The 21,781-nt window shown below is 41.2% G+C and overlaps 1 protein-coding gene across 1 annotated transcript in view; it reads right to left on the reverse strand.

Moving 5' to 3' along the window:
* Window positions 1–5,493: 5,493 nt before the first annotated feature.
* Window positions 5,494–21,781, reverse strand: part of LOC102015072 (hematopoietic prostaglandin D synthase) — an 18,256-nt gene continuing 1,968 nt past the window's right edge. Inside the window, exons 3-5 of the mRNA XM_013519363.1 lie at window positions 16,222–16,331; window positions 8,786–8,884; window positions 5,494–5,820 (exon numbers count right to left, since the gene is read on the reverse strand). Coding sequence (XP_013374817.1) covers window positions 5,656–5,820; window positions 8,786–8,884; window positions 16,222–16,331 — 374 coding nt within the window. The 3' untranslated portion in view covers window positions 5,494–5,655. The remainder of the gene's footprint in view (window positions 5,821–8,785; window positions 8,885–16,221; window positions 16,332–21,781) is intronic.

Here is a 21,781-nt window from a genome sequence, read left to right on the forward strand (position 1 = left end):
CCCCTTCCATCAAGACATCAGGATCTGGATCTCTGGTGTCCTTTCTCCCTTTCAGTCTGTGGCCCACTAGGACCTGCTTCAGGCTTAGGAGGTCTCAGCCTTTTCAGAACTAAAAACTGGCCAATGGTTGTTATCTCTGTCTTTTCTTTAACACTGTTCTGTAGTATGGCGTGCCATTATCATTCAGCAAGTGGGGGCAACAACTGGCCTTTTCTCTGTCAAATGTTTGTAGCTCTGTCCATTTCTTCAAGATTTCCTTTACTGCAGAAGAACTTTGCTACACTGATTGCTGATACTCGCCCTCCTCTTCAAAAAGCTCCCCAGCTGTCCTTCTCTGTTGCTCAGCCAGAACGTGTTGCTGAAGTTCCGCTGTAGATGGTTCCTCTTGACTGTTCCTCCACCCGTTCTTCAACATCACCACTGTGTACCTGCGAGCCATGGACTCTGCTATAGTGACAATGTCTTCAACCACAGGGTCCATTGAAGACTCGGGCTCCTCTACACACCTTCAAAGTCTCTCTCCTGTATAATTTTAGGCCACACTTTCTTCCAGGCAGATCTCAGTGTCCTTAGAAAGCCATTGGCCCAGGATTTCTCAATGAACCCCACACAGGAAATGATGTAATGTTCCTTCCAAAACTTTTTAGGGATTAAATCTGTGTCTGAGACCACCAGAATCACTTCAGGGACAGTTCCCTGGTGTATACCTTGAAGTTACCGATAACCTGCTGGTCCATAGGCTGCAGGAGAGGAGTTGTACTAGGTGGGAGGTATTCCACTGAGAACCCTGGAAATTTTTCAGCCAATTCTTCCCCAAATCGTGTGGGTGAGTGGGAACATTGTCCATGATGAGAGGAGCCTTGAGTGGTAAACCTCTGTCCTCTAGATATGTCTTAACAGTAGCAAAGAAAGCCTCCCTGATACACTCAAGAAAAACTATTCTTGTTACCCAGGATTTTGCATTAGAGCTCCACATGACCCCAAGCCTAGTCTTCAGGGCTTTCTTTTCTGGACCCTCTAGAGGTCTCAGAGTGATCAACCAAGAGAGACTTTATCTTGAGGTCATCACTTACATTGGCACATAGCAGGAAGGTTAGCCTGTCCTACCTCGGCTTGTGGCTTGGCATTTTATCTCCCTGGGTAATGTATGTTCTCCTGGGTATTTTCTTCCAGAAAAGGCCAGGTTCATCACATAGAAAACTTGATGAGAGCAAAAGCCGTTTCTCTGTGTCATTTCCAAGAGGTATATAGAGTTTTCAGCAGCCCTTCTATCAGCACCGGCTGTTTCATCATGCCTGGTTACCCTGTGAACACCAGTCCTCATTTACAATTGTCAAACCAGCCTTTACTGGCATGAAATGTTTCATCATTGACAGTCATTGTTGGATTATCTTTGTCATGATTTGCACTGATGGCGCTAGCTTTTGCACAAATCATAGACTCAGATAGGCTATAACCTGCCATCTCCCTTTGGTTTATCCACACTAATCATAGCCTTTCTACCTTGTCTACACCACTGATCCTGACTTACTAACTTGAGCAACACCTTTAGCAACATTAGCTTTCTTATACAGATCTTTTGTCTGTAAGATTATCAAGATGGTGGGTTTCAACATGCTGCACATATTATCATATATTGGTCATGCAAATATCATTTCATATTTCTCCAGTTTCCTGCTTCTGTTTTATTATGATTGCTTTCTTTACCTCCCTTTTCTTCCATGGCTTCTTTTCTAGCTTTTTGGGGGCCATTTTGAGAGCAGTAATTGTAGTGATTATGTAACGCACAGACTGAGATCACATCCACAAACACATATATTTGGGCTCAGGCTGATGTTTACATATGCTTACATATATTTTCCTGGCACTGTGAGCCTTTGCTTACAACCACAGAAGTGGCCAGCACTTGGGTCATAACTCAAGATTTGGTCATCAGTTAAACCTAAAATTTCACTTGTAATGCAAGATGTTTGCATGTGAGGCCAGTTGTAACTCAATCTGTACCACAAGAAAGAAACAAATAGGAAGAAAGGGATAAAGCCGGAAGGAAGTAAAGATGTCAGGCAGCCAGGAAGGAAGGAAAATCTTCATTTATAATATCTATTGTGGAGAAATACATTACCTTAAGGTGAAACACAAAACATGATAAGGAAAAAAATAAAGAAAATACAACACGTCAAAATATATAATGTACAATCTCAAAATATACACTCTCTAGTTATAAACAGGCAAGTTAGGTGCAAGACAGCAGAAAGCCAAAGAGACAATGGCCCCAAGGTAAGATGATCAGGTCTTGGACAAGTCAATAGAAGCCTGAGGTCCACCATTAAAAACCAGGGACAATAAAGTGCAGGTCTGTAACAAGGAAGGCAACAAGCATGGTGGTGGATGCCAAGTATGACAACTCCTGCTCCTACTTAGCAGGAAAAAGTTTTTTTTTCCTTTCTCATTTTACTCATTGAATGAACCATTTGGATAGGATGGAGGCCAAGAAGCACTTGAAGACATACGTTTCTTATGATCCTCCACTCCTCCTAGGCCCATTTCTAGTTTCCATAAGCTTGCTTTACTACTATAGGTTACCTTTCATTTCAATCAGACTGGTCTGAGGCCAGGTCATGTTGTGGTATTGTAAACTCCTAGAGAAAGGCAACCCACCCTTAGGTCCCCTCCCAAATACTGGTAGCTACTTTTCTCTTATAAACATTCTTCCTCTCTACCCCCTTTGCCCTTGTCTTCATTCTTTGACTTTGGGACACACAGACCCAGATTTTACTGTTATAGTAGGGCACATTGGGTGTAGGTGATTCTGAAAAGTATTAGCTGTCTTCAAGTTCACATTAAATGTTTGCTATGGTAGCAGGTTTCTGGAGACATGTGCTGCTTTCAATGATTAGCAAACTTTTTTAAAATAAAGAAAAACACTCAAGTCACATAAGAGTTTCTGTGTGTCTTGGTTACTTCTTTCTCATTGCTGAGACAAAATACCCAATGCCCAAAATGAAGGAAGGAAAGGTTTATTTATCTCACTGTTTGTGGAGGTTTCAGTGCATACTTGTCTGGCTCCAAGGCAGAGTAGCACGTGGCAGAGGGCAATCATTCATGGCAGATGAAAACAGCAAAAGCAACAAGAGCCCAAGGGAGGAGCAGCACCTGGAAGAGCAAGCCTCTTTCCCTCCCTTACACTGTATGCAAACTACCTGCCCCAGGGCAGGTGTAGCACTCAGATCCACAATTCCAACATTGGACCATAAATCAATCATAAACTCTAGAAGCCTGCCCCATGACTGTCTTAGGCTTTGAGGGGACATCCAGATACAAACCTTAACACTGTGGGAAAAAAATTAGCCTCTCATCTGGTTGGGCTTTCACATCTTCCACACTACAGCTAATCTAAATCAGCTCTTCTACTGCCTGTGTCTTAGACCACTACAAACCTCTCAAATCCATAGACAAAAGCTAGCTAGAACTTCACAACCCACCTGGATGCAGCCTCCGCATATCATCTGGGATGATCATCATCTTAGCCAACTTGAAAAACCCTTCCTGAAAGACTCACCACAACCATGTTCACCATAGCCATCTCCATGCCTGTGGAGTCCATGCCCATGGAATCGATGCCTTGGCTGTAGCCTTAGCCAACTCTGAGCACACTCTGCATTTTGTTTGCCCTCAGCACTGGGCAACGGAGGTTAATGCAGCCCAGCCAACCTGTCGGGGCCAGGCAACACCCAGGGAGAGCAGGTAAGCCTGGAGGGGTGGCAGTTTCAGTGAGAAACAACAGATGGAAACAGCAGCACTGGCCCCAAGAACAGCTCATATCTACTGTAAAGAAAATCAATGTGGGATTTCCCACAGAAAGTGACTCCTTCCACACGGCACACTAGAGTTGGAGAAGAAAGCCAGGGCAGTGCCTGGGATATTTGACAAGGTTTAGTCAGGTAATATTTTTGGGATGTGGTGAACTGTTTAAAACTGAGCTGCAGAACAGCTTCGCTTCAGAGTTCTTGGTATCACCATCCCACAGTGACTGGATCAGAGACAGCCATGAGACAGTCATGGGGAAGGAGCCAGGTACATACTTAAGAAATTTATGCTCAAGTGGGGAAGTACATGGGACCCCACCTTCCATGGCAAGAAGCCAGGCCCAGTGTGTTTGGTTTTTAGAGGCAGCTGGATCTGAAAGTTCTAGAAATTGGTCCAGATGTCTGTATGAACATCTACCCACTGTCTACATCCAGCACAGACTGGTCTGATTGCTTTCTCTATCTACAAAAGTGACAAGGACATACCTCAGCTTGGGTGGTTGAACAGCCCAGGGTGTACAGAGAGGGCATTCTTATCAGCAATGAACCAGAGCTCCTGTGGCTCCATATTTTCAATAGACAATATCTTTTGGATTTTTCAACATTCTAATGGGTATTTGGATTTCATCTTAATTTGAAACTTCCTAATAAAATTCTGTTGGCCATATCTTCATATGCTTATTGCCATCAGTACATCTTTCTGGCAAGATCTGTTCAAGTCCTTTACTGAATTAGTTATTTTCTTATGCTTAGGTTTTCCCAGTTTTTGTGTATTTTCAGTAACAGCTCTTTATCAGATACATATTTGGTAAGTTTTTCCCCCAGTCTGTGGCTTCTCTTCCCATTCTCTTGATCTCTGTTCTTTTCATGTGAAGTTTTCTGTTTTGTTTTGTTTTGGTTTGGTTTTTTGCCAGTATCATTCCTTGAGCCCTTTAAAACATTTTGGTCCACAGCCACCTTCCCAGAAGGGTATGGTGAAGCACACCTGTAATCTCAGCACTCTGGGAGCCCAAGGCACAAGGATCACAAGTTTGAGTTTAGTCTCAGTGAACTAGCAGCTTAGGGAGATGATGTCTCAAAATATTTTAAAAAAATAATAGCTCAGTGTAAAGGCCCAGGTTCAGACTCCAGTACCCAGCCTCCTTATTCCTGCCAATCACATTTCCCGCAGTAAGTTATTGTCTAGAACCTGCTCTCCTGTAGCAGTGTGATATTCCCTATACATGCAGCTCTTTTCCTATATCTTCATTTACATTTAATTTCAATTTGACTCCATTTTTTGTTCTTTTGCTGTTTATTTTGCAAAATATCCAATGGATTTATCAATTGGTCACAAGCAAGCAATTCAATAGCACCCTATGCTGTCTGTGCAAATCACCGACACCACAGATCATCACTTCTGATGTGCACATTCTTAATGTAAAGAACCGTGGATTGAACAGCTAGCTGTCAATTTGTATGTCTACATGTAAACTATTTTTCCTTAGTTATAAATGGTGTGAAATTTTCCAGGCCTGGTCTTGGATGCTTGTAATCCCAACACTTGGGTGGACAAGGAAGGAATATCTGTGTGAATTCAAGGGCTAAAAGTGAGTTCAAGGCAGTCTGTACTACCTAGGAAGATACAGTCTCAAAAAACAAGAAAATGTAAGTGGTGAGAAACTATTGTTTAGAAATAAAGAGAATAGAAACTCAATACTATTTTTTAATCCAGGATATGGCAATAGTGGATGTCCTGGTGGAGGTAGGGTGGGGAGTGTGTGGAAGGCTATTGGGGCAGGTGATGGAGCTGGCGTGTTTGGAGGGAGAGATGACTGTGAACAGCAAAGCCAGAGGCGGCACGGATCAGCTAGAGTTTGGTCTGGGGTCTGCGTTGCACCCAGGCAGCGATGCGGGGAATGGCTTGGACTTTCTTCCGCAAAGTCACCAGCCTCAGGTGGCTGTCCAGCAAGTCAGGTTTAAAGACCAGGAGTGTGGTACTACAGATGTCCCAGTAGAAATCTGCCCAAGTCACCTGGTTAAACAAGAGAAAAAATACTGTTTTCAATTTGAACATAAGAGGCGTAACTTCATCATTTCAAAATTAAACTTAGTTTTTCTTTGTTTGCTTGTTTTTGCTTTTTGGTGCTGGGAATCCAGCTCAGGACCTTGTGCTTGTCAGGCAGGCGCAGTGCCACTGAGCTATATCCTCAGCTTAAACTTAGCTTCTTAATCTAAGAGATAATAATGAAAATTTACAATAAATTTTGTCACTACAAAAACAGAATGAGTACATAATAGAAGCTTGGAAATGACAGAGGAAGGGCACCACCCAGAGCTTCCCTTAGTGCCTTAAACTACAAGGCCTTTCTCCATGTAGATGGATAAACACGTTCACTAACATCCATCAGTACATGCTATTTTGTAACCTGGCCCAATCTCCAACTCTCCAACATCTTCATCCAATCTAATACTTAACCCATATTTTCTCATCTGCTGGAGCACAAAGCAGGATCCATCTCATCTGGTGACGCCCTTTAGCTCTCCTCGTTCAGAACAGTACCCTCCTTTCGTGTCACCAAATGATTGAGAGTCCACACTCACACTACAGAATGCCCCACCTTTGAGCTTATATTGTCAGTTGTTTATCTTGTGCTGTTACACTACTCCTGAGGGTAGTACATTATTATTTATATCACACCTCAGGAATGTAAATTACTCCTGAGATTCTATACCAGGGGTGGTGAAACTTTAAGAGCTTTCAGTGATACAAACAGCCTACTGCATGGCAATACATGTGCCATCAGTGCATCACCACTGCTCTACACTTTCCAGTGAAATATTTTTGGCTAAAATATATTATTCCAAATCAGTCAGGAGAAATAATCTACAGATGTTTGCTCATTAGCAGAATGCTAGGATTGGCCCTGGGACCAGGATGATGACGGTCTGACCCCACTCTTGTACACCTGAGGATTTTGCCTGTGTGAGTAGAGAGTCAGCTGTATAATGGGACCTTGCTTCCATGTGAATATTAGTCCACAAGCAAGCTTCAATGTGGACCGTTCCTAGCTCTGTGTGTGGAATGGAAGAAGCTTGGTGCTAACGTTTTATGAACCTGATCACTGTCTACTAGCCAAGCAATGCTACTGGAGGATTCACATGTCAAACGTGAGACGATTTACTGAGCACCTACTGCATGCCAAGGCCAGATCTCAGTGTTGGGCATTGATAGGCAAGCAAGGTAGGACACTACCTCCTTCTGCAGTGTGGCTTTTATTTTACAAGACAACAGCGATGAGGAAAAAGTGCAGGGACTGTGAAACACGCAGGGCAGCCTTTCAGAGGAGACAGAAGGCAAGGCTTACGTGGCAGAAGAGGACTGAGAGGCGCAGCAGTCTGGGGAGGAAGTTTTCTGTGCAGAGGGAACCCACGCGTCAGGCTCGTAGGTGAGCATGTGAGGCGCGCGTGAGGAGCACTCGTCCTTGCATCTGGAGGACACAGGGAAGGGGAAAGCACCTCGAGAGGCATCGGGAAACTGTAGAAAGGACTGAGTTATAAAGTTCAAATCCTGTGAAATATTCAGTAAGTACGGTGGGAGAGGACCGTTGTAGGAGAAGCTGAGGACGGGTTCATCAGTTCTTCAGGGGCCAGAAAGTGCCCATGGTTCATTCCAGCCCTTTCTCCCTTTTATTTATTAGCGGAAATGCTTTCATCAAGAGAAACTTTGTCCCATGACTTTTGTTACCCTGTGTACATTCACGTAGGAAAGACAGAATAAATGCCTCTTAAAAGACTCTCTGCATTTTTTATTGTGTATAATAATTTTCAGAATAATAGCTGTGCAACTGCTTCTAAAATTAAGCCATGGAGGTCTGATTTACGATTTTGTGTGGGAGCATACGTGGTTGAGGTGGTTTGCATGAAGTTCCATTTTTATTCAGCTTGGTTTGTTCATTGCTACTAGCGTTGTGGAAGCTGGAAGTTTCCCACCTTTGGCCAACAAAAAGCCTTCAGGTTCACTCCCGACTCCTTTTGCCAGAGGTCCAGTTGTCTTTGGTAAATAAATTCTTTGCTTCTAATATGATAAGGTATTCCCAGCTCATTTTTTATACCTTCTGTCCAAAATTAAAAACAAGCCATTTATCTAAGAAGCTCCGGTTCCTTTTAGTATTTAGAAAACAGACCCTGGCATGAGAGGTGCTCAGGATGGGCAGGTTTGTTAGTTATTCCCTCAGGAATCTTTTTTTTAATTCTAAGAGCATCTTGAGCTTATGTTGTTACCTATTGTTCAAATATAGAACTAAGATGTTAGTTCATCTCCCTGACTGACATGTCTCTCCCCCTTCTTCCACACCGAATGTCCCAGTTCTCAGTAACAGCAACATGCGTTCTTATTTCTGCACCCACAATACAGATACAATCTTATCAGAAAAACAATACCCACTACCACCAGGGTCTAGTACCACCAAAGACATTACTGAATATGGCTTATGATTTTTTTTTTTTCTGAGAGAGTAACTTTCTTTAGATGTAGAATCAAATTACTATTTTATAAAATTATATTTCTTGAAATAATTTTTCACTAATAGAGTATAATACACATTTTTCCACAGTTTATGCATGTACTCAACATAAACTTATTTGTTCACTTTTTTCTTTTTTTCTTTTTTTTTTTTTTTTGGTTTTTCTCCGGTACCGGGAACCTAACTCACGACCTTGCGCTTGCCAGGCAGGCGCTTTTGTCGCTGAGCTAAATCCCCAGCCCCTATTTGTTCACTTTGATGATGGTTTTAGGATAACTTGTTGAAACTTGTCATTTTATATAGTTACACAAAATAATTCAGATTCCAAAAATTTTAATGTAAAGGATTTTAGCTTTCACCTTTGCCATGTGACCTAGTCCTTTTCCATGAATAACGTTTTCTCAGATGAACTTTTGGGTTCCCCTTTTATTTTAATACATTCACTGATATTTTTAAATTATAAATCATACTCACAGAGTTACCAATCAACCACTCTTTGTCCCCTAAATATGTTTCCAAATCTTGCAGAAGGTGAGGTGCCTCACGTGTAAGCAGCTCATTAAACACGTGACTCTACAAGAGAGAGAAAATGTCAGTTTACAAATAAAGGGAAAGGAAATGCTATGATTCCAAGAGCAAGTAGATTTCCCACCTTTCTTCTCCCACATGAGTTCAGAATGCAGTGGAAGTAGCTCCCTGTTCTCTTTTATGTCTTTGTTTTATGACAGCGTGGAGATTCAGTCTGGTTCTCTGTACATCTTATTCCTTTCTCCGTTACTCAGAGTTTGAGAAGAAATACCCTGTCAGCACTTCTATAGTTTCTTTGCATATAGTGACTAAATAGTTCAACACGGTGGTGCGTGCCTATAATCCCAGCACTTGGGAGGCTGAGGCAGGAGCCTCAGCTGCGGGTTCAAGGCCAGCCTGGGCTACATATTGAGTTCAAGGCCAGGCTCAACTACATAGCAGGACCGTGTTTCAAACAACCAAAAAGAAATAGTTCACCTGCTAGATTTATGATTCTTATTCCAATTTTTTTAATAAAAATTATTGTATAGTTTTTTTTGTTTCTAGAATTTGTTTCTTAACTTAACTCCCTTAAACTTTACTATAACTGAAGGAAAGGTTAAGGGCCAAAATCCAAGAGACAGTCTTGCCATTGCACTTGATGGATATAAGCTGTAATGAATCATTTTTCTCTTGGGCCTATATGAATTTTTTCTCTTTGGCACCATGGTACTTAAGTCTGAGATTTATCTGCTGGAATATCTACCTTGAATATCACCTATAAAACACATCATCCAGAGAGCCCTTTTTGATATATTATTAAGCTAATATTTACATAATAAACCCAATAGCCTTCGAAGGGAAAACATATATAAAATATTTATGTATAAAACAGGTGTATCAGCCGGGCGTGATGGTGCACACCTGTAATCCCAGCACTCTGGAGGCTCAGGCAGGAGGATCACTGCAAATTCGAGACCAGCCTGGGCTACAAAGTGAGCTCAAGGACAGCCTGAACTGCATAGCAAGACTCCGCCTCAAAGAGACAAAAAGAAAGGTGTATCCATTGTTTACAAATTGTCTTTAGGTTTTTACTCAAGTTTCTGAAGGCTTCTATCTATCTATCTATCTATCTATCTATCTATCTATCTATCATCTATCCATCATCTGTCTATCTATGTATCTATCTAATTATTTGTTCTTTTGTACAAAAATTTTGGCTGGCTATGGGTGATGGTGCACACCTGTAATCGCAGCACTCTGAGAGGATGAGAAAGGAGTATCACAAGTTCTAGCCTAGCCTGGATAATTTAGCAGCTTAGTGGGACCTGTCTCAAAATAAAAAGGTAAAAAGATCTTGAGATGTAGCTCAGCGCAAAAGCCCAGAATTCAGTCTGACTTTTGAAAACATCTGGCTATCAAATAAAAGCCAAACTCAAAAGGTTGCAATACTGCACATATGTATCATTTATTAGTATTCAGAAGCAACCAACCTTTATGAATGCAAGTTAAGTAGTAGACAACTGTCTCGCCAGCTTGCTGATTTATTTCATATTTTGAGTATGATTTAGCAAGATTAATATAGGTTATTAGAATACAAAGCCTTACATTTGTACACTTTGTGAAACATTATTTCCGTATTTACATACATTGCCTAAACTCATCATTTCTAATGTTTTTTTTATTATCTTTTATTCTCTTTAATGGTATGATCAATCTTGCATTCTTACATCTGATAATCTTAGCAACTTTGCCGAAGATAGCAATATCTTCTATAACAATCACTGTTAATTCCTATCATTTTGTTTTGAAACACTATCATTTGAAAACTATCATTTCAAACACTATCATTTGAAAACGCTATCATTTTAAAACACTATCATCAGCAACTGATCCACTACAGGTCCTATCATTTTGTTTTGAAACAATAAAAATATCATTTTTATTGTTTTTGCTTTGTTTTCTTTCTGTTTATGTTTTTTTTTTTTTTCTTATTCTCTTTAAAATTACATACATTGCCCACCTGGGAATGTGAAAACTCAATCCTGAAAAGCATGTCATCATTTTGACTTCTGCTCTTTTCCCTGTTCTTTGCCTCTTCTTACATAATGTACTCTATGGCCCAAATTTAAGAAAAATATGAGAGTGAGTCCTGCTGCTGCCCACACAGAGATTGTGAGATCGGGGTGACAGCCCAGAGCCCACAGCATTTCCCACAGCCCGCTCAGTGGGAAAGGTGCTGGCGCTGGCTCTCCTAAGACAGCTAGCAACAGGGGAGCAGAACACACGCTGCCCCGCTGTCCCCAGGATCCAGCCTGGCAACTTCTGTCTCCTTCCACATGTATATTTGAAAAATGTACTTGCTGATAAATCCTGGGCAGGTACTCTCATACTTGGTGGGCTCAGACATTTCTTGTCTCCTCTTTCAGAAAACTGAGAAGCAGGTTGTTCACCCTGAGAGGCCACTACTAGAATACGCTAACAATGACTTTTAGCAGATACAGGGAGATTTGTGTATTTCTCCAAAGCATTATTTTTAAATCAATGTCATTAACCATTTAGTGGTGGGTGCATAGCAGGGCATTTCCTCATTCCTGCTCATCTGCCATCCCATCTCCTCCTCAGACAGGAAACGGAAATGCAAACACACTGAATGACCATAGTAACCAACTTTCATAAGTTCAAGGACTGGCCTGGTGACCAATGTCCAGAGATATATTTTGCCCTTCATTTTTTAAAGAAATGAAATGGAACTCTTTGCAACAAGTCCTGGAACATTTGTCAGTTTTGTGTACATTTAATGAAATTTTTAAAAGCACATAGGATAACAAGAATATTGTCACGGCCCATCAATATACAATTACGTGTGTGTAGGTTCACTATGTCACTGCATCATTATCTTCTGTGACCACAAGGGGGCAGCAACTGATCCACTACAGAGAAGGGGGAACAGTGGTGTCCTTTTTCACTGTGCACTAGTCAGGTCCTGTGGGTTAATCCCATAGTCTGGAGTAACGGCAGTGTTACGGAGACATGCTCTTCCATCCCATGATTTATTCATGAACTCGGACGGCTGTGTTCTGTGAAACTGGTTTTTGAGGTAGGTGCTATGTATATAAGGGCACTGTTTCTCTACTACAAAGGTAGAGTGATAGCTACTGTAAATATTTCCCCTGGAGGGTGCCTTCAGGTATGGAGCCTCAGCCCCAGAAGGGCAAAAGTAAAGGAATAGAGTGAAACAAACTGATCACCTGACAGGCTGCCCATGCGTGGGGTCTTTGGCACATGCAAGGAAAAGCTTTAGACACTTTATTCCTAACTTGGGGTCTGGGTCTGTTTGCGTCTGTGTTTACAAGGATATATGAAATGGAGATGCTATTTCTGAGAAACAGAAGGAAAAGTGCACACTGAGCTATGTGATGATACTTTCCACTTAGCCATAAGTATATGCACTATCTACTAATACACTTCAAAAAAGAGATTTTTATAGCCTCAACTTTATAAAGAATTTGAACTATAAGCAAGGAGTTAAGTGGCAGCTAATATGGAAACCAGAACTCAAGCCTGGCAGTCTGACCCCAAAGCGGAAAAGTGTTTATGACAAGCAGTTGTATTACATTTCTGTTATCAAAGCTTAGCTTTTATTTACCTTTCCTCGATTGTGCATGTGTGTGTGTGTTCCACATGCCTTACATTTATTTCAGAGTTGGTAAATGTAAATGCTTTTATGTCCAAATATCTATATTTAAATCAGAAGGTCCTAACTAAGTAAATAGAGAGCGTAGTAAAAATGTGCTGCATAAATTGCTAAGACGGCCATCTGTTTTCTGGGCTGTGACTCTTGGGTACAGTCCTTAGCTGTAAGTTGTAATAAATGTTTATGCACAGCTGTTTTGAGCAGCTGTCGACCCTGAGCGTTAGAGCAGGAGTCCGAGGGACGGGCTTGTATTCCTTGTGTACCACTTACTTGTGAAACAGCCCTGCCAAGGGATTTACAGTGCTGCATCTCAGCGTCCTCGTATGGAAAAAGGGAACAGTAACAACTTCACCCCAAAGGGGTGCTCTGAGGATTATTCACTTGTTTAAACAGGTTCGTTCATAGGCAGAGGCCATGGGCTCAGGCAAGGCCATCTGGACTCAGGTCACTTGTGAGACTTGAGCACCTCACTAGCCACTCTCTTTTTATTCCTTCTGCTGGAAAGCACATAGTGACGAAAAGAAGCGAGAGCCGGGCCCAGCCAGGGCATGCGTCCGGTAGATGCCGTGTGTGATTACCCCTTCCCTGAGTATTTAATGGCTGCAATGAAAAAGTTACCATGGTAGATGCGGGGGGGGGGGCATTGGTGGAAAAATACAGACAGGATTCTGCCCCTGGGACACTTCCTACTGGAGCTGTGGGAGACAAACATACAAATGCATTTTAAAATTCAAATCTTGAAGAGAATCCTGCATGGAACCACTAGCGGGCTGCGATGAAGATTAATGGAGGAGGTGCATTTAACACTCTGGACAGACATGGCAGATTCAACACACACAGTTTTGCTTTCAACCTAAATCCACTGTGCTGCAATGGAAGAACTAAAGATAAGTAGAAAGAAGACAAGAAAAGTCACAACATGTACTATTAGGAAAGGTCTGTATTGAGGGCACAAAGTTACTGAGAGTTATAGTACCTTTTTTTTCTCTTCTAGGACATGAAAAATTCCAGAATCTTAAAGATACAGTAAAATGGGCCATTGCCTTTTACCTATGAATTGAGTCTGTATGGATTTCTAGTGCTTTCTATAGATTCACAAATTCCATAGGTCACAACCACAAGAACACCCAAATACCCCCAGCCCCAGACCATAGTGAGGCTCACCTGAGGAGCACCCCCAGCCCCTTCTGACCATGCACTTCTTTCTGCCTAACCATCCTCTACACTTATTTGTCCTGACAAGCTTTTCTGCGACACGCCAAAGGTTGTCTCCATGGGTGGGGCTGAGCTGAGGTCTCTGTCCTCCACCTCCTCTTAGGGGGGAACTCCTCAGACCCGGTCAGATGACAATGCATATTTTTAAAATGACAGCACCCATGCAGAGGTGGAAAAGAAGACAGGAGACAAGAACAAACTTAAGTTGAAGCTGTAAAGATAAGCGGTAGCACCTGCAAAGGACAAGTGGGAACCAGCCCTACCTACACCACCCAGGGCGCCAATGGCTCAGCAGATGGCAGAATGCATCTAGGGCTGGGCAAAGGAGGTGGGAGGGGAAACCAGGTGGAAAACTGTCCAAGAAGTAATTGTAGCATGCATTTTCCTCCAGTGCGGTTTGCTACAGAACTGCTATTCCCCCATCTTTGCATGAGTAAAGAGAGGTTTAGGATAGAGGATGAATGTCACACATAACATATTAAAAATAAGAGGCTCAAATGAACACATGTGCCCTGAACCCTAAATGAGGCTCCCAGCCCTCTTACTTTGTATCTCCAGAACATGGCAGCTAGGCCTTTATCTCTGGGCAGGAATCATAAATCCTTGCCAGGAGCTCTTTCCAGAACATGAAGGGCTACCTGAAGACGATGATATTGGGAAGTACCCCCCAAAATAGCCTAGTGATACTCAAGACCAACAACTCCCATCCACATGCTGAGAGCTTTGTGTAAACCTTTGAATCCACTACTGTTTATCGTGGATTATAAAGAACGGTCTGACTCCTGAGGGAACAGACAAAAACAAAAAGGGACAGAAAGCAACTTTGTACAAGCAACATTCCCACAGTGGGTGGGAAGATGATACAATATCATATTCATTCAATACATAAAAAATTTTCAAACAACAAAATACCACAGGAAGAATCTTAGTAAATTTTAAAACAGTATGAGAAATTTAGAATTCAGGGGAAAATTGAGGAATTCTTCCTGAAAGTAATGCAGAACAACAACAAAAAAAAAAAAAAAATGGGAGAGAAAAGATTCAACATCGGAATAACAAGAACTCTAGGGTAATGGAACAACAGCAACCACAAAAGAAGGGGTCATCAGTGAAATAATTGAAGGAAATTTCCAGGACACAAATCCCAGACTGGGCAGGTTCAACAAGGAAACAGCATAATGGCTGAATACAGGTTATACCAAAGACTCATCAGCGTAAAATTGTGGAATTCCCGAGGCAAGTGTTCCACAGTCTTTCCGAGGGGGAAGGAGGTTCCATACAAAAGGTCAGTAATTAGACTGAATTCAGATTCCTCAACAACAAAAAGACTATAGATAATGTCTGCCAAATGCTAATGAAAAATCACTTTCAACATAAAGTTCTACGCTCAGCCAAACTGTGAAAGAAGTATGATATCAAATACAACACCTGAAGACAAAGGAGGCCCCATTTTTTTTCTTATGACCAATAAGCTATTGGAGAATTGTTCCCCAAAAAACAAGGAGAAAACAGGAAGATGAACCCAGAGAAGGACCAAAGAAACACCCAGCAGGTGACAAGGCCACCAGAATGACAACCCAACCGTGCGTGAAGCATCCGGCAAGCAGTGGTGTCGTGGGACTCCCAGGACACACGGTTACAGTCACACCTCCTGGCACCACCTCCTGGCATCAAACTTCGGTGGTCACTTTTGGAGTAGTAAGTGTGCCCTACAGACAGGAGAGGGAGGAAGAAAGAGCAGTACAGCCAGTTATGAAGTTCCAGAGAGTGGTATTCATAAGGGCCAGTGATGACAGCGGGGCAGAAAACCTAGCGAGTGTCACAGGGAGGCCACAGGTCTCCAGGCTGGCTGGCTCCAAGGAAATTCTGGGAACAGCAGGTGACCTGAGGTCAGCGACCTTGTGGAAACTACTATTGGTAGGTTATTGGACGGTCTGAGAAGATCCAAAATAAAAATGAAAATTATTAAACAAAAAAGAGGCAGTTACTCACCCTGACAAGGAAAAATGAGAAAGGAAATATGAAAGTACACTACATTGCACAGTTCTGTGTATTGTTGGAATAGGCAAACTAACACTAATCCTGGAGTGATGACTCAGTGAAAAAATTTTTAATCATTACATTGGGATCTTCAGAAAAAGGGAAGCAGAGAGGATGACTAAGAGATAAATTCTTAATTGTTGACATAAGAAATCCATAGAAACTGTACAGGATTGATGGACCAAAGAAAGATGCTGTAGAAATATGGACATGTGTAACTCCTAAGGAAATAGCTGAATAGAGTTAAAAAGAGGGCCACATCTGGGGAGGGAAAGTCCATGTGTAGAAGGAGGGCAGAGAGTTGTAATTAGCTTTGAACTTTTAAAATAATTTGATGGTCTAACACCACACACACATGTTATCTACATTAAAAAGTATTTTACAAAGCACCTAACAATTTCTGCCAAGTGGTATGTGATTAATAGTAGTGATAACATATTGGTCACATTACTTTTACTTCTTGATTTTTCTCTGTCCAGGGAAAACTTGACATGAAATCATTCAGTGTGTCCACAATGGCATCAACTTGACATTGTTCTATTGCTGTCTTCCCAGCCAAATCTGTGGAACAAAGAGAGGCCACTCATACTTAATGAAAGGTTCCATTTAACTCCCTACATTAAATAGGCAAGACACTCACGGGGTTGTAAAGTTAAAATCTACCTTTCCACCCCTATCCCCAACACCTTATTTACTCCTTTACCTACTATCTTATCAACTAATCACTCGATATTTTCTTGTGCATTCTTTTATTGTTTCTTTATGAAAACACAAACAAAAGATTATATACTGCACTAGATGTGTCCCTGTACCTCATATATCCTAGAGATCTTTTCTTACAAGTACCTAAAGAGCATCTCCGTTCAGCCACATGGTTCTTTGTTAAGGTAGTTTTATCACAATTTATTTATCTAGTCTCAAGCTTGCAGAACTGTTTCCAATTTTTTGCTAATATAAGCAATGCTATCATAAGTAACTTGTATGTAGATTATAATTTAGTTTGTAAAAATAATTTTTATTTTTCCAGTTAGTTTTTGTCAAGAACATTTATTTTCTGCCTGGAGGCTAAAAATTTAAAGTAATAAAAGATTCTTTTCTTTCCTGCCATTTGTTAATCATTGTTTCAATAATAAATCATTGGTCTTTCCAAACATTTTCTCACTGCTGTTAATTTAAAATGATTCAGTATGGAAATATTCTCAAATGGATTTCTTTTTTGTACAACTGTTAAATGTATTGAAACTCAAATGGGCAATGGGTAAACTGTGTGTCAGTTTTTCAGGACACACTTAGAAACTTTTGAATTTCCTATCTCTGTCTGGAGCAGGGAATTTGAAACTTTGAGCTCCTTATTTTCCTTTATCAATTTATTCTCACAGCCAGAAGACTTTAAATTTCTGATGGTTGTTTTGAGCTCATTGTTTTCGTTCAGTAGTTTGTCCAGGGATGCTAAGACCAACCAGTCACCATCATTATATTTCCTACTCTGCCAAAGAGATTCAAAGTTTTTGGGCTGAGGATCTAGCTCAGCAGCATAAGCACCTGCCTGGCAAGCACAAGGTTGTGAGTTCGATTCCTGGTACCGGGAAAAAAAAAAAAAGAAAGAGATTCAAAATTTTCATGCACAGGGTTGCTAAATTCCTGACATCTCACAAGTGGTGAATTAAGATAATTAAATGGATCTATATGGCATATTAGGCTAAACAATTTATGCCAAGGATTAGTAGTATACTCCACAGAAGTGGAAAGAGAGACCATGGTGTCTTTTGGTCTCCTCAAATTGCAGAGCCAATTCCAGGAATCCCTAAAGCCATGAAAAAATGTCATCATTGTCATTCTGTTTCTCTAGAGCCACTCCTGGTACCAAAGGAGTGGGGTCATTGCTGTGACTGTACCTAACCATGTGGTTCAAGAGCCTTTGGAAATGGCTTTTGGGAAGTGTTTGGAAAGGTTTGGAGATTTTGTTTGAAAGAGAAGCACTAGAACACCTTCGGCTGTTCTGTATGGAAGATTCTGATGAGAGCTCAGAAGACCAGAAGCTGATAGAAATCCTGCTGGTAAAGACCAGGCTCAGGAGGTTTCTGCTGGGAAGAGGACTGCATTGGATGCTGGACTCCAGATGATGTGTGTTATGGCTTGTCAGAAAGTTTGTCTGGATTTTGCTCATGTCCAGAGTCTTTGCCTGAGACTAAAATTAAGGATGGTGGACTGATTAATCCGGCAGAGGACATTTCAAGGCAGTTGAGTGTTGAGGCTGTGGCATGGCTACTGTTGGGCTTTTAGCCAGATTTATGTTGAGAATCAAGAGCAAGGAGCCTAGTAGGATGATTTAAAATGTTGTCAGTTTGGCCAGAGAGGAAGTTCCAGTAAAGCTGTACATCAAAAGACAGCCTACTGTGAATGAGTTAGAGATGCCTGATATTCCATGGCTTACTATTGATGAAGGGATTCAGAGGCTCAGGGGAATGGGAATGCTGAAGTAGGTATGCCAGGCCTAACCTAATCCTCCAAACTGGGATGATCCAGAAGACATACCATTCACCAACACCTTGAGAAACAGATTTGTGAGGGCAGCAGCAGCATCCCTGCCATTGCTCTTCTCTGTACGCCAGACCTTATGGTGGGGACTGTGGTTACTCAATTAGGATATTTAAGGGCAATGGGTTTTACTGGATCCCAGAGTGGCAGAGGTCGGGTGGCAGCACTCAACTGCCAAAGGCAAGGTCCTTGAACTTATCATAATGGAAGCAGACGCAGAACACTGACCAGAATAATCTGACACTTGCAGACCTGTGGTGTTGGCTGATTAACCATGGTGTTCCCAAAAGTAAAATAGACAGGAAGCCTACAGAATTTTTACTAGATTTATATCCTCGAAGAAATTTAAGCGCAAATAAACGTTGTCTTTTGCCACCCTACCTTGGAGCCAGCCAAGCATGGACTGAAACCTCCACAAACTGTGAACTAAATAAACCCTTCCTTAAATTTGGGCATCAAGTATTTTGTCTCAGCAACGAGAGAAAAGTAACCAAGACAGTCAATTATACCCCAATAAAGTTGTTAAAAATGAAAGAAAATGCTTCAGTCACTTAGAGTTTATCTGTGCACTATTTTTTGTGTGAAGTATTCAAAGGTTGATTCTTCTCTCTAGCCTTGAAAAATCCCTCAGAATTCTGTAAGTTCTCAGTCCTACTCAAACTCCCACTCTTAAGGCTTCGATTATCACAGTTACACAGATGACTCCTCTTTGGGTAGTTTTAGCTAAACTGTAGGCCCATGTTCTCAGCCTCCCTTTGCACATGACTCTGAATAGTCTTTGGATTCCTAACTCTTCAACAAATCCCCAAATGGAGTTACCACACCCTACCTCAACACTCTACCTCTTCCTTTTCATTCAACAAATACTTACCGGGCTTCAGCTGTGAGTCAGCCCCAAAAGTGGCTGTAGCCCTGAATAAAAGACACATATGGCTGACTGGAGAAGACAGAGAAGGATATTTCTTGTCTGAGCATATTTCCAATTGAAGTAAGTTGGAAAAAAAAAAAAAAACAGGAGAAAGAGAAGAAGAAGTAGTAATACATGGTGCCACAAGAATGAAAATTGCCCCAGGCCTGGTGACACACACCTGGAATCCCTGAACGATGGAAGGCTGGGGCAAGAAGATTATCAGTTTAAGCTCAGCCTGGGAAATTTAGAAATGAGAGCCTGTCTCAAAACAAACAATGAAAAAAGGTTGGGGGTATAACTCAGTGCAAAGTCCCTCTATTGTACCCCCAGTACTAAAAGAAAAGAAAAGAAAAGTAAAGAAAGGAAAAGAAAAGTAAGAAAAGAAAAGAAAAGAAAAAAAGAAAAGAAAAGAAAAGAAAACCATCTCCCCCACCCTTTGTCTCTGGTGCCAATGCCTGTCTTTCCATCCCTACACTGTTTCCATGTTCACAAACTTTCTTATACTTTGCTCATCCCATTTTCTGATTCCTCTGGACTATTTTTTTTTTTTTTTTTGGTTTTTCTCCGGTACCGGGAACCGAACTCACGACCTTGCGCTTGCCAGGCAGGCGCTTTTGCCGCTGAGCTAAATCCCCAGCCCCTCTCTGGACTATTTCAATGGCGTCCTATATGCTTTACTGCAGTCAGGCCATTCAAGTATAAAGTATGGTCAGGAAGTCCTGCCAAACTCCCACCTGTAGTTATGCAGCTTTTCTAGATGAAAAAAAAAAGAAAATGGAAAAGACTTACAGTTGTTTAAGGAATGATATCCATACTCTAAACCTTTTGAACCAGACCCAACATATTTCTCTAAGAGTTTCTCTTTCTGTTCCTCTGCCCTGCATATTCAAAGTTGATTTCCTTTTCTCCTGCGTTTATCTGTCTGCCTGGAGTGTTCTCCCAGTAACTATCAAAGTGAGGTCCGTAAACTGCTGCATCAGCATCATCTAGGAAATCATTAAGAATGCCAATTCTTGGGCACTTCCTAGGTCTCCTGCATCAGTCTCTGGAGTCATGGCTGCGTAAAATGTGTTTGATGAGCCTCCAGGTGATCCTGATGCACTAAAGTTTGAAAAACACCATGTTTGCCTGAAAATAACACCTATTGGGAAAATAATTGCTGGTCATCACCACGGTGGTGGCCAGTGTCATGCAGAAGATTATACCTCACTGTTCTCTTCCTGGCTGGCTGTTCTGTGATGGCATGTAAAGCAAGGTGACTGGGGCTGGTGCTTCTCACCCTTAGTTTTCAAGGCTGATTATTTTCCAGTTAGGTCTTATTTTCAGGGAAACAGGGTGTACACAGGCCCATGTCTCCTCTTGAAGTCTGAGGCATCCTTTAAGGCTGAATTCAAATTTCACTTTCACTTCAAGGACAGATTTCCATAGTTAAAAATAATTTCCATTGCTCCTAACCCTAAAGAAAATTTCACTTGAAATATAGCATATGTTAGTATAACTCAAGTTTTTTTGTTTTGTTTTGTTTTGTTTTTCAGTACAGACAATTGAACCCAGAGTCTTTGCACTGAGATATATCCTCAGCCCTTTTTTACTTTTTGAGACAGGATCCTAAGCTACTGGAATTACATGTAGGTGCCTCATGTGCTAGGTATTTGCATTTTTAACATACTCGACTTTGTCCCAAAAGTCAGAGTCTGGTATTTAGGCCCATTTGAGTAACTATGAGTGGGTTAAGAGAGCTGGGAGTGAAAAATGCTGATTCTGTGGATTGAGAAAGAAAGGAGCTTTAAAAGAACACAAAAGTAGAGTTTTACTTTAAAAAAAGTATGTGCGAAAAGTAGGAAAGAGAGAGAAAAAGACAATGACCCATAGGGTGAGAGAAAGGGCATCAAGTACAAATGAGAACTAAGTTTATTATTTCTCATTAATATGACGGGGAAGGCACTAAAAGTGCAATCCAGAAGCCAAATGCTCGCTTGAGATCCCTTAGAGGGCACTCAGCGCAGACAAAGTCCCTTTCTTTCTTTCTTGTCAGCATGACCAGCAGGAAGGACATCACTGAGTATGTGATTTTAATTACTTGCCTTGACTGGTAGATTCATTCTGTTAGTTTTTATAGACTTATAGTCTTTGTCATCACTTTCTATAACATCCTTAGAACACTTTGGAGTGCTGGTTTTGTGGTAATGGAGTTCTTCAGGTGTTCTTTGTTCTGAAAGTATCTTAGTTCTCCATCAATTTTGGAAGATAATTTTGTGGGGTACATCAATCTGGGTTGGAGGTTGTTTTCTTTTAGGGCTTAAAATACTTCACTCCAAGCTCTCCTTGACTTAAGTGTTCATGTTGAGATGTCTGATATAATTCTGATGGGCCTTTATTCATAAGTGATTTGTTTCTTTTCTCTAACAGCTTTTAATATTCTATTCTTGGGTTGAATTTCTGGAATCCTGCCTAGTATATACCCTGGGGTACATTTTCTTTGATCATGGCTAATTAGAGTTCTATATGCCTCACTTACTACATGTCAAATTCTTTTTCTTTGCTTGTGAAATTTTCTGCCATT

Source organism: Chinchilla lanigera, unplaced genomic scaffold (assembly GCF_000276665.1).
Source record: "Chinchilla lanigera isolate Chin_1 unplaced genomic scaffold, ChiLan1.0 scaffold00004, whole genome shotgun sequence".
In the NCBI taxonomy this organism is placed as follows: Eukaryota; Metazoa; Chordata; class Mammalia; order Rodentia; family Chinchillidae; genus Chinchilla; species Chinchilla lanigera.